The sequence below is a fragment of the Podarcis vaucheri genome (assembly GCF_965113315.1).
Source record: "Podarcis vaucheri genome assembly, chromosome: 2".
NCBI lineage: Eukaryota > Metazoa > Chordata > Lepidosauria > Squamata > Lacertidae > Podarcis > Podarcis vaucheri.
The window spans coordinates 113374387-113391232 of record NC_138760.1 but is presented as its reverse complement, the minus strand read 5'-3'; the positions used below and the strand labels follow the sequence as shown (position 1 = coordinate 113391232).

At 44.3% G+C, this 16846-nt stretch overlaps 2 protein-coding genes across 2 annotated transcripts in view; both read left to right on the top strand.

Moving 5' to 3' along the window:
• The window catches only part of LOC309524893 (E3 ubiquitin-protein ligase TRIM7-like), a 254550-nt gene that overhangs the window by 177226 nt on the left and 60478 nt on the right, over positions 1-16846 (top strand). The window lies entirely within an intron of this gene.
• LOC309525163 (olfactory receptor 2M5-like) lies at positions 9928-14191 on the top strand. The gene is given in 4 exon segments (XM_082210635.1): positions 9928-10091; positions 12812-13341; positions 13345-13422; positions 13784-14191. Coding segments are annotated over 3 exon segments (864 nt in total). The 5' UTR covers positions 9928-10091; positions 12812-12903; the 3' UTR covers positions 14132-14191.

Sequence of the window (16846 nt, the reverse complement as noted above, 5' to 3'; positions counted from 1 at the left end):
GGGTGGCAAAGCAAGAGGAAAGCGAGCAAGCAGTTTGCAGATATGACCAGGAGGCGTCAATAGCCCCTTCTGCTGGGATGAGGGGCCTTGGCCCAGCCCAGTCAACCTTCAACACCAGCTTTGCCTTGACCAAAACCATCAGGAGGCTGCTTGCTTGTTCCACATTTCACAGTCAGCTCAGTTTTATCTCCTGGTACAAAACTCAAAGGAAAAGCTCCTTCACGATTTATATGGGTAGATAAAGGAAGAATACTTGAATAACTGGGGACCTGCTATAGTTAAACAAAGTCTAAGCTGGAATTAAAACAAGCACAGATAGTGAAATTTCAGAAAGATGGGGAATGAATAGAAATTAGGGGAAAGTATGTTATTGTGGGAGGCAGGTGGTGCTGGGGGTTAAACCACAGAGCCTTTTGGGCTTGCCGAACAGAAGGACGCGGTTTGAATCCCCACGACGGGGTGAGCTCCCATTGCTCAGCCCTGCTCCTGCCAACCTAGCAGTTCGAAAGCACATCAAAAGTGCAAGTAGATAAATAGGTACTGCTCCGGCAGGAAGGGAAACGGCGTTTCCGTGCGCTGCTTTGGTTCGCCAGAAGCAGCTTAGTCATGCTGGCCACATGACCTGGAAGCTGTACGCCGGCTCCCTCAACCAATAAAGCGAGATGAGCGCCGCAACCCCAGAGTCGGCTACGACTGGAAATAATGATCAGGGGTCCCTTTACCTTTACCTTTACCTATGTTGTTGTGAGCAGCAAAGGAAGGAGAGAAAAGAAACACCAGGAAGGGGTTGGGAAGCCAACATTTGAATTTCTTTTAAATTTGAATTAATTTGCTTTTAATGTGTTGTTTTTATAAAAATCAACAAAAAATAATTGACAAATTTTAAAAAAGGAAAAGCTCATTCATACATTCTTCTTTTGAAGAAGATATAAAGCTAGGCTTGCTATCCTAACACTTAACTTTAAATTCCATCAAACGTACTCCTGGGTAGACATGTTAGTAACTAGCTGCTATTTTTAGAGAGAAAAAGATCTTGAACTTCTGCAAACAGTAGTCTTGTATTCCCTTGGCATCACATAATTTCTTCTCCTGCACAATAATAATAATAATAATAATAATAATAATAAATTTTATTTATATCCCGCCCTCCCCAGCCGAAGCTGGGCTCAGGGCGGCTAACAACAATCAACAAACAAGGTGAATGGCAGAAGGAAAGCATCTTTAATTGCCTAATAAATGTGAATGTTCGCAAAACAAAGGTATAAACACAGCATTTGAGCTATAATCCCATGCACCTTTACCCGAGAGTAGGGATAGAGGAGGAATTTGATTTTGTTTGCATTTTAAACTACCTAATGCAGACTTTCTGAAACAATATGTGAACCAAAGCACACCTATCTGTCAAAATTCACGTCTTTGAATTTTGCAGAGCATCCTTCCCCCCCCCCCCAACACCTGAATCATATCTCAAATGGCATATTTTAAAGGGAAATTGCCTTAAAATGCATATTGGTTTAAATAGTATAGAAAAAGCATTATATTAGGGGAAATTGTTTGCATAAATGTGTGTATTAGTCAAAACCAGTGCTTTTTTCTGAGGGTACGCATACCCCTAAACATTTTGTGAATTTAAGTTTGGCCTCATTGAGGGGCAGTATTTCAATAGGAGTAGGAAAATGAAAGTACCCCTAAACCTTTTTTGGGGGGGTGCAAAAATCTGGAAAAATTTGTGCTAAAATGCTGGTGAATTTTCAGGAGGAGGTATTGTAACAAATTGCTACATAAATGTGGAGAAGTGAATTTAAAACTGGGAAAACGAGAAACTTTGAGATCCAAAAGCAACAGATTTGCCCTTTCCTACCTGGGAGTAAGCTCCATTGAACCTAGTGGGGTCCACCTCTGAGTAAACATGTCTAGGACTTCACTGTCATCACTGCCCAACTCATTCTTGCTTCCAGGTTCTCAAAACGCTGATGCATGAATGAAAGGGTTTACCTCAAGTAAATAAGATTCTGATATGCATTGGAATATCCCAATAATTGTCAATGAATTGAAATAATACACCGAATGTTGCATTTGTAGCATCACAAAAGGTTTATTATCCCAATAATGTTGACAGAATAAATGCAAGATGAAAATAATTCCAAGGAAGGTTTAGGGAAGAAACCCATTTAGAGGAAACAGAAGTAAAACACTTGTCTAAGTCAGGGGTCAGCAAACTTTTTCAGCAGGGGGCCGGTCCACTGTCCCTCAGACCTTGTATATTTTGAAGAGAGAGAAAATGAACGAATTCCTATGCCCCACAAATAACCCAGAGATGCATTTTAAATAAAAGGACACATTCTACTCATGTAAAAACACGCTGATTCCCGGATTATCTGTGGGTCAGATTTAGAAGGCGATTGGGACGGATCCGGCCCCCGGGCCTTAGTTTGCCTACCCGTGGTCTAAGTGATCTTTTTTGCTGCTGTGTTCTGGAGTGTTGGATCAAATATTTACCTATATCACTGTGAATCCTGAGTATTGCACTGAGATGACCCAGTATCACCACAGCTCCCCAAAAAGTGGTCTCTGATCTTTGCATCGGTGTAACTTCAAAACGATCTACAGCTCTGCTCTGGTAAGATGGTTGAACTCTTCTATTCATTGCTTTGCTGTGAGGGGCACTTTAAGCTGGTTTAAAAAGTGAAACTCTGCCTGCATCACCCAAGGGAAGACTGTCCCAAGACTTTAATTAATGTGGATTACAGCACAAGCAAAATGTACTTGAATAATTTTTCATTAGCAGGTGCTTGGCAACTTAGTGCTTCTCTGCTTTTGCATATGGATATCACTTGCTGCGGGTGGCGCTGTGGTCTAAACCACTGAGCCTCTTGGGCTTGCCAGTCAGAAGGTCGGTGGTTCGAATCCCCGCGATGGGGCGAGCTCCTGCCAACCTAGCAGTTCGAAAGCATCCCAGTGCGAGTAGAAAAATAGCTACCACTGCAAGGAAAGGTAAACTGTGTTTCTGTGCGCTCTGGTCTCCGTCACGGTGTTCCAACGCACCAAAAGTGGTTTAGTGTTGCTGGCCACTTGACCTGGAAAGCTGCCTGTGGACAAACGCTGGCTTCCTCAGCCTGAAAGCGAGATGAAAACTCTAAACCCGTAGTCGCCTTTGACTGGACTTAATCGTCCAGGGGTCCTTTAAGGTAAAGGTAAAGGGACCCCTGACCATTAGGTCCAGTCATGACCAACTCTGGGGTTGCGGCGCTCATCTCGCTTTAGTGGCCAAGGGAGCCAGCGTACAGCTTCCAGGTCTTGTGGCCAGCATGACTAAGCCGCTTCTGGCAAACCAGAGCAGTGCACGGAAACACCGTTTACCTTCCTGCCGGAGAGGTACCTATTTATCTACTTGCACTTTGACGTGCTTTCGAACTGCTAGGTTGGCAGGAGCAGGACTGAGCAACAGGAGCTCACCCCGTTGCGGGGATTCGAACTGCCGACCTTCTGATCGGCAAGTCCTACGCTCTGTGGTTTAACCCACAGCGCCACCTGCGTCCCTAAGGGGTCCTTTACCTTTTACCTAAAGGACACAGGACGCAGGCCTAAGAGACAAAATTGTGTAAAGGTATAGAATACTTCCAAGCATATTAAGATGTTGGAGGCTGAGCTTTCCCTAGAACTGATGGTAGGAAAAAAATCCAAAGTCTATTCGCTACTAAATTCCAATGGAGGCCCCACTGTTTCCGAGATCTCCATCGCAAAATTCAGCTTTCATCAATAACAACTTTGTATTGATTCTATCACTTCTACATCCCGGGCATTGCTATTACTAAGAGAAACATTTCTGACGTCTTAATTACAAATAACTCTCTCTAGGCAGATATGGATAAATAATACTCAGGATACTTTATGTCCAATTAGTAAGAATTACACATCTGTGAAAGAACATGGACCAAACTCAAGTCAGTAAACAAATCTAATTGCATCACTTATTGAGTTTGTTCCGACTTTAATTCTCTGCGGTGTGAACTTAACTAATTCTCCAAGGCTGTAAGTTGAAAAAGTAAATAAAAAGTTAACCCTTAATTGCTGAACCTTTCAATAATGATATATCCATGATATGTTTTAGACATAACGTAGAAATTTGTAATTAAGTGTAGAAGTTTTGGATTTACTCAGTCCTCCCTACAAGAGCAAATGAGTTTTACGTATGAATACAGGAAACTGCCATAAAGTAAACCCCAAACAAGAAGCTCTCCCCTCACACTTGTCCATTTCTATATTATTATTATTATTATTATTATTATTATTATTTAATATTTGCACCCTGCTCATCTGACTGGGTTGCCCCAGCCACTCTGGGTGGCATTTCCGAACTTCTGTCATTAACATATGCACTTATTTTTCTTTCTCACCCACCTAGAATCACAGAATTGTGGAGGTGGAAAGTACCCCTAGGATCATCGAGTCCAACCCCTGCAATGCAGAAGTCACAGTTAAGAATTCCTAGAATCATAGAATCATAGAGTTGGAAGAGACCACAAGGGCCATCAAGTCCAACCCCCTGCCAAGCTGGAAACACCATCAGAGCACTCCTGACATATGGATGTCAAGCCTCTGCTTAAAGACCTCCAAAGTAGGAGACTCCACCACACTCCTTGGCAGCAAATTCCACTGTCGAACAGCTCTTACTGTCAGGAAGTTCTTCCTAATGTTTAGGTGGAATCTTCTTTCTTGTAGTTCGAATCCATTGCTCCGTGTCCGCTTCTCTGGAGCAGCAGAAAACAACCTTTCTCCCTCCTCTATGTGACATCCTTTGATATATTTGAACATGGCTATCATATCACCCCTTAACCTCCTCTTCTCCAGGCTAAACATGCCCAGCTCCCTTAGCTGTTCCTCATAAGGCATTGTTTCCAGGCCTTTGACCATTTTGGTTGCCCTCCTCTGGACACGTTCCAGTTTGTCAGTGTCCTTCTTGAATTGTGGTGCCCAGAACTGGACACAGTACTCCAGGTGAGTACTGTTCCTGACAGATGGCCATCCAACCTCTGCTTAAAACCCTCCAGTGAAGGAAACTCCACTACCTTCTAATGTAGTCCATTCCACTGTTAAACAGCTCTTACTGTCAGAAAGTTCTCCTTTCTTGTAATTCAGATCCATTGGTTTGAGTCCTGCCCTCTGGAGCAGCAGAAAACAAGCTTGCTCCATCTTCCATGTGACAGATATCACCTCTCAATCTCTCTGCTCCAGGCTAAACAGTCCCAACTCCCTCAACCATTCATCATAAGGCTTAGTTTCCAGACCCTTTGATCATCTTGGTCGGCCTCCTCTGAACACTTTCCACATTGTTGAAATCCGTCTTAAATTGTGGCGGTCAGAAAAGGACACAGGATTCCAGGTGTGGTCTGACCAAGGCAGAATAGAGTGGGACTTTTACTTCCCTCGATCTGGACACTATACTTCTTTTCCCCCAGACATCTTTATTGAAAAGTACATAATTATATGTGCACTAAACGTGGTGAGTCGTAAATAAAAGAGAGAGAAAGAAAAAAAAAGAGAAACAGCACCCATGCAGAAGGGAAAGTAAAGAGGGGGAGGGGAGAACCCCAAAACTGTATACAGTGGTACCTCAGGTTAAGTACTTAATTCGTTCCGGAGGTCTGTACTTAACCTGAAACTGTTCTTAACCTGAAGCACCACTCATCCTGAAGCAAAGTTCTTAACCTGAAGCACTATTTCTGGGTTAGCGGAGTCTGTAACATGAAGCGTATGTAACCTGAAGCGTATGTAACCTGAGGTACCACTGTACTTTACAAAGTTGTTATTGTACTTCACCAGATCTTAGCCTATTAAAATATTTGTAAGAATGGATTCCAAATATCATTGAATTTGTCCATGGCAAGTCTGTGTTTATATGCAAGTTGCTCATATGTTTCGAGTTTGTATAAGTCTTCAATCCAATCGAAGAAGGGAGCCACATTTTTATTTTTCCAAATCATCAGTATCAGTCTTTGTGCCATAGTAAGGGCATGAAGAGTCCACTCATATTGTCCTTTTGGAAGGTTCCATGTGCTGGGCATATAATTCAAAAGGATATTTTGCTCTGTAAATGTAAGGTTGTTCTGTACAGTTCTCTTGATAGTTTCGGTTACCTTCTGCCAAAAATCTTTCAATACAGGACAATGAAAAAATATGTGTTTTAGAGAAGCATTATCCCTATTGTATCTTCAACAGTTAGATACCTTAGACAGCCCTTTTTTAAACAAACATAATGGGATCCAGTATATTCTAAATATTATTTTTTGTTGTATGAACCTCCAGAGATGCCCTTGTTATAGTACTTAAAACAGTTTCCCACTGTGTGGTCGAAATTGAGATCAACCCCAGAGTAGTCCGCGACTGGACTTACCGGTCAGGAGTCCCTTTACCTTTATGCAAATATGAAATTGGTATTGTTTAAACGGTTAAACCAAAAAGTTATTTCCTATTAACATCAACTCCAATTTGGACCAGCGCGGGTGGTGCTGTGGGTTAAACCACAGAGCCTAGGACTTACCGATCAGCCTAGGACTTGCTGATCAGAAACCACAGACTCACTTAGAGGCTTATATTTACTGGCTTGTGGTTAGAATGCCCGAAAACAGGGCGGATTGCTGTTAGGCGATGGTTTATCGGGACACCTCAGCAAGCTTGAGCAGGGCATATCTCATACATGCCTAAGGGGTGGTTGGGATGTGGCTTTATCACTTGAGTAGATGTGTGAAAGCATAGGAACACACCGCCTTATTTGAGTAAAAGTTAGGAGTGATAAGGGACATGGTGTCTGGATTCAAGCTGTTATCAGAAGAAACTGGCTACTCTCCAGGCACCCGGCTTGAATCTCCGGTTGACCTCCCTGTCTGCATTTCCCGGCAGGATCCAGGCAACGTCGCGATCGGCGATCCTCCCCAACATGAGAAGAACACACCACTCTTTCCTGCCCACCCAGGCAGGGGAAAGAGATAGACAGAAACGTATTTACATGTCTTTATTTCTGTCTTTTGCAGCGTTACAGAAAACACGTCTGCTCTCTTCAAACTCCAACAGCAGAGAGACTAACTCCTCCTGTACTTCCTGTACAGCTCATATTACACTCTGAGCTAATTCCGGTGCTTCGCACTGTGAATAGACTGTCCCTTTGTTTCCCACAAAACAGTCCCAACATTCCCATTTATGTTTTGTTTTCAAGCAAGCTGCTCGCTGCCGCATTGATTCTATATCGTAACACGTGGGTGGTGCTGTGGGTTAAACCACAGAGCCTAGGACTTGCCGATCAGAAGGTTGGCGGTTCGAATCCCCGCGACAGGGTGAGCTCCCGTTTCTCGGTTCCTGCTCCTGCCAACCTAGCAGTTCGAAAGCACGTCAAAGTGCAAGTAGATAAATAGGTACTGCTCCGGCGGGAAGGTAAACGGCGTTTCCTTGCACTGCTCTGGTTCGCCAGAAGCGGCTTAGTCATGCTGGCCACATGACCCAGAAGCTGTACGCCGGCTCCCTCGGCCAATAAAGCGAGATGAGCACCACAACCCCAGAGTCAGTCACGACTGGACCTAATGGTCAGAGGTCCCTTTACCTTTACCTTTATAGTATATCCAGAGATAATGCAATATATAGATGTTTTTGGCAGTAACAATGGAACAGTATTGTGAGGTTTCGTGATAAACAAAAGAATATCATCTGCAAACATTACCAATTTGTAGTCAAGTGAGTTATGAATTACACCAAAGATTTCCTTATGCTGTCTAATAGTGTGGGGTCTCAGAAACGTTTCTTTATTCTGTTTGTATATGGCATAACTAACACCATCTTGCTTCTGTACAAATTGCTTGCTGAATTAATCCTGTGTGCTTTAAAAAGAATGCTGGCAAAGGAATTTAGTGTGAGGTCTTAGACCTCCTTTGAAGTTTCTCTATGTTTTTGTATCAACCATAGTACACACCAGGCTTTTCAAACAGATATTAAAAAGCTGAAAGTGGGCATTATACTTACGATGATGGAACCTAGAATTACAATAGCATTTTTTGCTCCTGTACCACACTGTTTATTTGTGTTAAGTGGAGACCCATAGATCCTTTTCAGATGTCCCCCATCCTATATTTGTGCATCTGATTATTCCTGCCTAAGTGCAGAACCATACATTTGTCGCTGGTGAAATTCATTTTGTTATTTTTGGTCCAGTTCTCTAGCCTGTTAAGGTCATCTTGAATTCTATCTTCTGCCACATTAGCTACACCTCACCACCAGGTGATATGGAGAGGAATGGACAGAAATATCAAAAGGGGAAATTACAGAAAAATAAAGTAAAACTTTGTCCAAGCATTCGTGGGAGGCAAATTTCCGCTTTTCTAACTGAACCTTAATTAAGGTCTAGGGATAAATTTCCTAAAGGTGAAGAGGACTGTCAAATTCTCCTTGGAGGCTTTAGACAGAAGGATACCTGGGTGACGAAAGCTCCGCGCCTGATTTGGATGTAACAAAATGAAAATGCAACTTTTACTTTCTTCCACGGCAGAGAGTGAACCAGGGGTTTCCATGTAAAGATTTTGCAGTTAAGGCTGTAGATGTGTGCTAGAAAACAGTGCGTTTAAAGAGAGCCAAAGTTTTGGGAGTCTTTTTTTTTTATAAAATTTTTTATTGGTTTTACAAAAGTTTTTTATAACAAACAAACATATAAAAAGATAAACAAACAAGCATAATTTCATGATATCTTTTCATACACCTCTTTTCTAGGACTCCCCCATACCTCCCCTTTCTGCATCCCCATGTCCATAGTTTTATAACAACTTATAAATGTTTTTTCCGACCTAATTCATCTTAATCCTTTCTTTATTTTAATCTTATATCACTGTAACCCTTTCTTTCTGAAAACCTCGACATTCTAGCATTCATCAAGTTTATAGTAGTCCTTAAGATATATTTTAAATTTCTTCCATTCTTCTTCCGCAGTCTCCTTTCCCTGTTCACGAATTCTGCTAGTCATCTCGGCCAATGTCATATAGTCAATCACTTTCATCTGCCACTCTTCTAAGGTGGGTAGATCTTGTGTCTTCCAATACTTTGCGATCAATATTCTTGCTGCTGTTGTTGCATACATAAAAAAAGTTCTATCCTTCTTTGGCACCAGTTGGCCAACAATGCCCAAGAGAAAGGCCTCTGGTTTCTTAAGAAATGTATATTTAAATACCTTTTTCATTTCATTATATATCATTTCCCAGAAAGCCTTAATCTTCGGGCATGTCCACCAAAGATGGTAAAAGGTACCTTCAGTTTCTTTACATTTCCAACATTTATTATCAGGCAAATGATAAATTTTTGCTAGCTTGACTGGGGTCATGTACCACCTATAATAATAATAATAATAATAAATTTTATTTATATATACATCATTTTCATAATATTTTCCTTTAAGGCATTACATGCCGTAAATTTAATACCGGTGTTCCACAACCTCTCCCAGTCAGCAAACATAATATTATGACCAATGTCCTGTGCCCACTTAATCATAGCTGATTTAACTGTTTCATCTTGTGTATTCCATTTCAGCAGCAAATTATACATTTTTGACAAATTCTTAGTATTGGGTTCTAACAATTCAGTCTCTAATTTTGATTTTTCCACCTGGAAGCCAATTTTCCTGTCTTGTTTATAAACCTCCATTATTTAGTAATAATGGAGCCAAAGAGTTTTGGGAGTCTTAATTGCTTCTGCAAGGGCGCTTTATGCAAGATTGTTGGGCTTGCAATTTAAAATATTTTAATCTCTAAAAAGAAATCAAGAAAACTCTTATTTCTCCCAGCCCGGGCTGTGCATATTGGCAATTGTCTTTCTTTTCCATTGTTTTGACAAGAAAAAGATTCCAGTCTTTCAAAATGTAAACTAAAACAAAACAAAACCCTCACTGATAATTCAGAATGATTGGCCACTGATTTTAAACATTTTGCATTTTTACCCCAATAAAACTGCATCACAGTGGATAATTTGGGAAGCTGCAGAACAAGTTCTGAGCAAGATGTAATTCAATCAGTAGACTCATCAAAGCTTTTCATCCGAGACCAGTTTAAGCAATTTAGGTATGTGACTTTTACCTATTGTAGAAGTTGTTTATAATTTAGTATTCTGTACTATTGACTGATGATAACCTCATTTATATTTTTATTGTAAATTGCAAGTGAATCACAGCAGACAAATGCAATCAAGCAGACAAGCAAATGCATACATTTTCTGAATTTATAGCTGCCATGGTTAATCTTGTTCACAGTCATGTCCTTCATGCTTGATACTTTAAATGTAGGTGAGATGAGTATATTCCTTCCAATTGGTTGATATGGAGGATCTCAAATCTCAATGAAGCACCAATTACATTTACATATTGCAGTGGTGTCTTTTATTTCATGTAACTAATATTTTCCCATTTCTATGGTCCTGGTCCTATAAATACTGTATACAGATTATCGGTAAGAAAGCACATGAGTCAATAGCACAATAACTTTATAAAGACCCCGCAGTTTGCTCGGCTATTGGCAGCTAACAGCTGATTAGTCTAGCTCGGGGGTTGGCAACCTGCGGCTCCAGAGCCGCATGCGGCTCTTTAAAGCCTTTGCTGCGGCTCCGGGGCGGTGGCGAGGGGAGGAGGCGAGGGGCGGTGGCGAGGGGAGGAGGCGAGGGGCGGAGGTGAGGGGAGGAGGCGAGGGGTGGAGGCAAGGAGCGGAGGCATAGGCGCAGACTCCATGGGGCCTGAGGGGGCCCGAGCCCCCTCAAAAATTCATTTGGGGGGCTCCGCCCCCCCCAATAATCTCGGGCGCCCCTCCAGCATCAATCCCCACGCCCGCGCCGCCAGCCCCCGACGGGCGCCCCCTCCCCGGCTTGCCATCCGCGCGCGCTCCGCCTCGCCTGCCTGCTCGGCTCCCTCCTTCCCTCGCGCAGCTTGTTTTGAAATTCCCCTTCCAGCTCCGCCACGGCTCACCCGCTCCCTCCGCCCTCGCCTCCTCCTCCTCCAGTCCCCTCCCCTCGGCTGTCCCCGGCACAGGCTGCCTCACGTACGCGGCTGCAGGCAGCCCCCGGAATGGAGTCCCCGCGCGCGGAAGGGAGTGGCGGGCGCGCAAAAGGAGAGAAAGCCGCCGGCGCGCGGAAAGGGCCGGTGGATGGATGGACCGGCGGGCGGCGGAGTCACCTGGCTGGAGGGAGGTGGCGCGCAGCGGAGCTTCCAGGAGCGGCGGCAAGTTACCTGCGCGTCGCCAAGGGCGCACCTGCCTGGCCGCCAGCTGGAGGCTGAGGGCCGCGCTATCTAGACTTTTGGCTTTTGGTCTGCAGAAAATGCACCCACACCCAACAGGGGGTGAGAAAGGCCTAAATAGCTTTTTATTATCACTATATGTATGGTTCACTGGGGCCCTGGTTAATTTTCTCTGGCATTTTGTGGCATTGATTATGCAGTCGCGGTCGCGTGGAATTCCACGTGGAGTTAGTTGCCTGAAGCCCCTTTTTAGTTGCTTGAAGCCCCTTTTTAAACTTAAGCAGGGGAAAGTTTGGTGAAAGTTTGGTGAATTGCTGCCAAGGAGTGTGGTGGAGTCTCCTACTTTGGAGGTCTTTAAGCAGAGGCTTGACAACCATATCTCAGGAGTGCTCTGATGGTGTTTCCTGCTTGGCAGGGGGTTGGACTCGATGGCCCTTGTGGTCTCTTCCACATATGTATGTGAGCAGGTCTTCTCCAACATGAACTATATTAAAAACAAACACCGATCACGCCTCACAGATGACAGCTTGCAAGCCTGTGTGAAAATGAAGGTGACGTCTTACAGCCCTGATGTGCAGACACTGAGCACTGAGGTTCAGGAGCAAAAGTCCCATTAACCTGGTTACCTGGTTATAAATTAAATATTTTAATTAGCTATTAATTTGTCCTTTTTTCTTGAGATTGACAGCTGACTGCACGATCCTGTATATATAGCATTAGGGCAAGAAATAATATATGCAGTGTTATATTTGTTTTAAATGTTGCAATGTTTTTGCGGCTCCCAGTTGTTGTTGTTTTTTCGGAAACGGGTCCAAGTGGCTCTTTTTCTCTTAAAGGTTGCAGACCCCTGGTCTAGCTAATTTGCAAAATAACCCCAATGTTGTTTGTTTCCATTTCAGCAGATATTTCCCCTCCGCTGCTTAAGCAAGCTAGAAACAGCATGAGCCTCAAACCAGAGAACTGCCTTTAGCATGGAAGAAAGTGGAGTGTCTGTGCAATAATGACAGTGTTATGAGAACTAGCTGGCTTTGGGCAGCAGGAGTTTCTCTCAGCCCAGATCAGCTCAGGAAAGGATGGATCTCCTTCTGGGTGCTGGGAATACAGCAGTCACATAAACTCCAGGTTCCTCGTTCCTCTCTGCTTCTTCTCCCATCAGGTCAATAAACTCCATGAAGGGCTCCCCTGAGATCCCATCCCAAACAGAATCAAGTACTGATCAGAGTAAGAGTGCAGAGACATCACCAAAGAGATGTGCTAAACATGCATCATCTGTGCCAAGTCTGCAGTCAAGCTTTTAGTGCATATTCCTGCTCCCAACTCCATATTATTCTGCACCCTTCCCCATTATGGCAGATCAGATACAGGGAAGCTAATATCCACCAGTGGATCCCTGTTGCTGACATGATGTGCAAGCTGTTGGACCACGTTGCATGGGGCATCATTAGTTTTAAAACGCTGGGTTTTGTTTTGTTTTGTTTCCCTACTGCTAAAATGGTGATGATCTGTAATATGGCACTGGACTGCATGACTTCCACAACTTCTCTCCTTGTGTCTTAGATAAAATCCAGGCAATAGGAAGAGCAATGGGAGAGAACTCAACATCATAGACGGAGTTTGTTCTTGTTGGACTTCTGCATCAAAAATCACCCATGGTTTTCCTTGGTCTGGTTCTCTTCATGTTTGTCATCGCCCTGATTGGAAACAGCCTCCTTCTTTTCCTGATCAGGATGGACTCTGGTCTCCAGACCCCAATGTACTTCTTCCTCAGCCAGTTGTTTGTCATGGACCTCTGCCAGGTTCTCTCCATCGTTCCCAAAATGACCGTGAACTTCATAACCCAGAGGTACACCATTTCACTCTACGGATGTGTCGTCCAGATTTTTGTCACACTGGCTGTGGGGGGGTCAGAATGCCTCATCCTGGCTACCATGTCATATGACAGGTACGTGGCTATCTGCAGACCTTTGCAATACCAAGTTCTGATGAGGAGGAAAGTTTGCTACATCTTGTCAGCTTTTGTCTGGTTCTGGCCTTCTGTCCAGGCCATGACAAGTTCCCTGTATGTACTGCCTCTTCCCTACTGCAAGTGAAATGTAATTTACCATAACCTCTGTGAATATCCAGCCCTTATAAAGTTGTCCTGCTCAGACAATTCCAAATATGAAATAGTAACTGTCGCAAAGTTATTTCATGCTCTTTATTCAGCTCATAGTGGTGAGGAGGAATGAATGAAAGTCCCCTCAAAGCATCTGCTTTATATACATTATTTACACAATGGGCTGCACATGATTGGCTAATTCCGGAATTCTACTGTAAGCCAATCAGGTTGTGGATTCACTTCTATCTGGAGCATGATTGGGTGGTTCCTGCCAACCAATCATACTGCTGCATTGTTCTAGGACCAATCAGACTGCTGCATGCTGAATCCTATTGTTCTAGGACCAATCGGACTGCTGCCTTTTGGATCCTATTGTTCTAGGACCAATCAGACAGCTGCAGTTTGGATCCTATTCAACTCAGTACATAACAGTAACCTTCCTTGGTACCTTCCTGATACTCCTGCTCCCTCTCTCTGTCATCCTCGCTTCCTACATTGCCATCCTCCTGCAAATCTTGAGGGCACGCTCCTCCAGAAGTGGCCACAAAGCCTTGGGGACATGCCTATCCCATCTGTGTGTGGTGGGACTCTTCTATGGAGCGGCCATTTTGACATATATGACACCAGTATCCTCCTATTCAGCACAAAAGGCGATGATCAACTCAATATTTATTACCATTGTGCCTGCCATGATGAGCCCTTTCATATACAGCCTAAGGAATCAGGATGTCTTGTCAGCGCTGAGGAAAATATTCGCAAAATCCGCATTGCATAAATAACTTCCTGGGAAGGCAGTTGAAGAGGGGGGAAATGGTGAGATAGCATATTATATTTGGAATCCAGTGGTAATCCAGGATAAACGCAAACAGAAAGCAACTGGCAGCAGCAGAAACAGTTTGCCTAAGCATAATTTAATTTTAGGGTGCCATTTTTCCCCCTTGCAATAAAAGGTGGACCAAACAAAGAAACAAAACCCAAAACATGTGTGATAAGAGAAGTAAAAGGACTTCAGCGGGAAGCTATGAGACAAGCACTGATTGGAAACAAAGCAGCAAGCCCACCCCAAAACCTTTTGCAGTATTGAAATTGGGATCATGTATAAGCACCCCAATACTGTCATGAGCACAAATAATCATAAAAGTCCAGTAAAAGGACCTTTGAAGGGACCTTTGAAGGGACCCACACACACTACCACTTTTCCAAGGTTCATAATACAGTGGTACCTCGCAAGACGAATGCCTCGCAAGACAAAAAACTCGCTAGAGCTGCTTCGCAAGACGATTTTCCCTATGGGCTTGCTTCGCAAGATGGAAACGTCTTGCAAGTTTGTTTCCTTTTTCTTAACACCGTTAATACAGTTGTGACTTGACTTCGAGGAGCAACTCATAGAACGCGGTGTGGTAGCCTTTTTGAGGTTTTTAAAGACTTTGGTGGTTTTTGAAGCTTTTCCAAAACTTTCCCGACACCATGCTTTGCGAGGCGAAAAAAATCGCAAGACGACAAAACTCGTGGAACGAATTAATTTCGTCTTGCGAGGCACCACTGTATTGTTATAAATGCACAGCACCCGTCCCTCTCTGCCAAGCCATGGAGAACAGAAGAAACGGTGGAGGCCGTCGTGCTTTAAGAAATAGGGTTTATTCGCCTATTTACAACCTCAATCTGCATGGAGGGGGTCCAGATCTTACAGCATGGCCCAAAGCGTTGCAGGCAGTCCTTCCACTGCCTCCCGCAGTTTGGTCAAACTCATGCTGGTAGCTTCGAGAACACTGTCCAACCATCTCGTCCTCTGTCGTCCCCTTCTCCTTGTGCCCAGTGGCGTAGCGTGGGTTGTCAGCACCCGGGGCAAAGCAAGTAATTTGTGCCCCCTAACCAGTGGATTTTAGCAGGGGGCAGAGAGCTGCGAGTGCGAGCGCCCCCCCATGTTGCGGCCCCCCCTGCACCCCCCACACTACGCCACTGCTTGTGCCCTCCATCTTTCCCAACATCAGGGTCTTTTCCATGGAGTCTTCTCTTCTCATGAGGTGGCCAAAATAATGGAGTCTCAGCTTCAGGATCTGTCCTTCCAGTGAGCACTCAGGGCTGATTTCCTTAAGGGTGGATCGGTTTGATATTCTTGCAGTCCATGGGACTCTCAAGTGTCTCCTCCAGCACCATAATTCAAAAGCATCAATTCTTCGGTGATCAGCCTTCTTTATGGTCCAGCTCTCACTTCCATACATCACTACTGGGAAAACCATAGCTTGAACTATACAGACCTTTGTTGGCAAGGTGATGTCTCTGCTTTTTAAGATGCTGTCTAGGTTTGTCATTGCTTTTCTCCCAAGAAGCAGCCGTCACCATCTGCAGTGATCATGGGGCCCAAGAAAGTAAAATCTCTCACTGCCTCAGTCACAGAAATGACAACCACAGTGGGACCTCGAGTTACAAACGCCTCAGGTTACAGACTCCTCTCAGTAGGGCTGCAGTCTCCTTACACACCAAGATTTTCGAACGCCACCCTGCGCGCGGGATGCTCCCCATGAGGCTTCTTCCGCAATTGGCTGAATGCGGGACCAATCGGAAGCTTCCTTTACATTCCAGAGGCGCTACCTGGGTTCGCTCCTTTGCTGGGGCAAATCCTACGGCGCCTGCGCATTTCGTCCTCGTGGGGCTGATGGGCAGAAGCAAGTGACCGCTTGCAAGAGGCATCTGCAGGCAGCGCTGGGCAAGACCTGAAGACTCTGGAGATCCTCTGATCGTAGGATCGCGCTGAGTTTTAGCAGTATCATCGTGGGCACGTGTCTGCTTAGAAGACCTGCTAAGCCCCTCAGGGTGAAGTAGGACTTGACTCCCACCTAAGTGTGCAAGAATTGCAGCCTTAGCTCTGTCGGGGAATCAAAATTAGGGAAATTGGCTGGTGAGCACCATTTTCCCCAAGGAGGGTGGAAAAAAACTTTCTCTCCCCACCCGACCCTATGTAAAAGAAATAAAGTTCCGGGTTCTTCGCATCCGCCCACAAAGGAGGCATCCCGCAGTGCAGACGTAAAATTAGATGCTTGCAGAAGTTGCACGAGAAGCGCCGGCGCTTCCTTATCTTTATTCGGAAGAGTTTTTTTAAAAGTGCTCAGGTTTTCTACAGAAGGCAATTTCTCTAGGTAGAAGGGAAACTTCAATGGAGAACCATCGGCAGAGCTGTGCGCGCGCGCAATGCTTGCGGTTTTTGGCATGCAGATTAATTTGTTTGAGAAGGAGGCACGCTATGCACAGAACTGAAGGCTTCCTTGTATTACGAACTGCAGAACGGAATAGTACTGATAATAGCTAGCTTTCTGACAAACCTACCACAACTTCCCTGGTGGTCTAGTGGTTAGGATTCGGCGCTCTCACCGCCGCGGCCCGGGTTCGATTCCCGGTCAGGGAACACTTCTTTTGAAAGGATTTGATTCCTTCAAACTCAACTGGGTAAACCTTTCGCAAGGTGTGCAATATGCTTGGAAACAGGTTACTTTTGC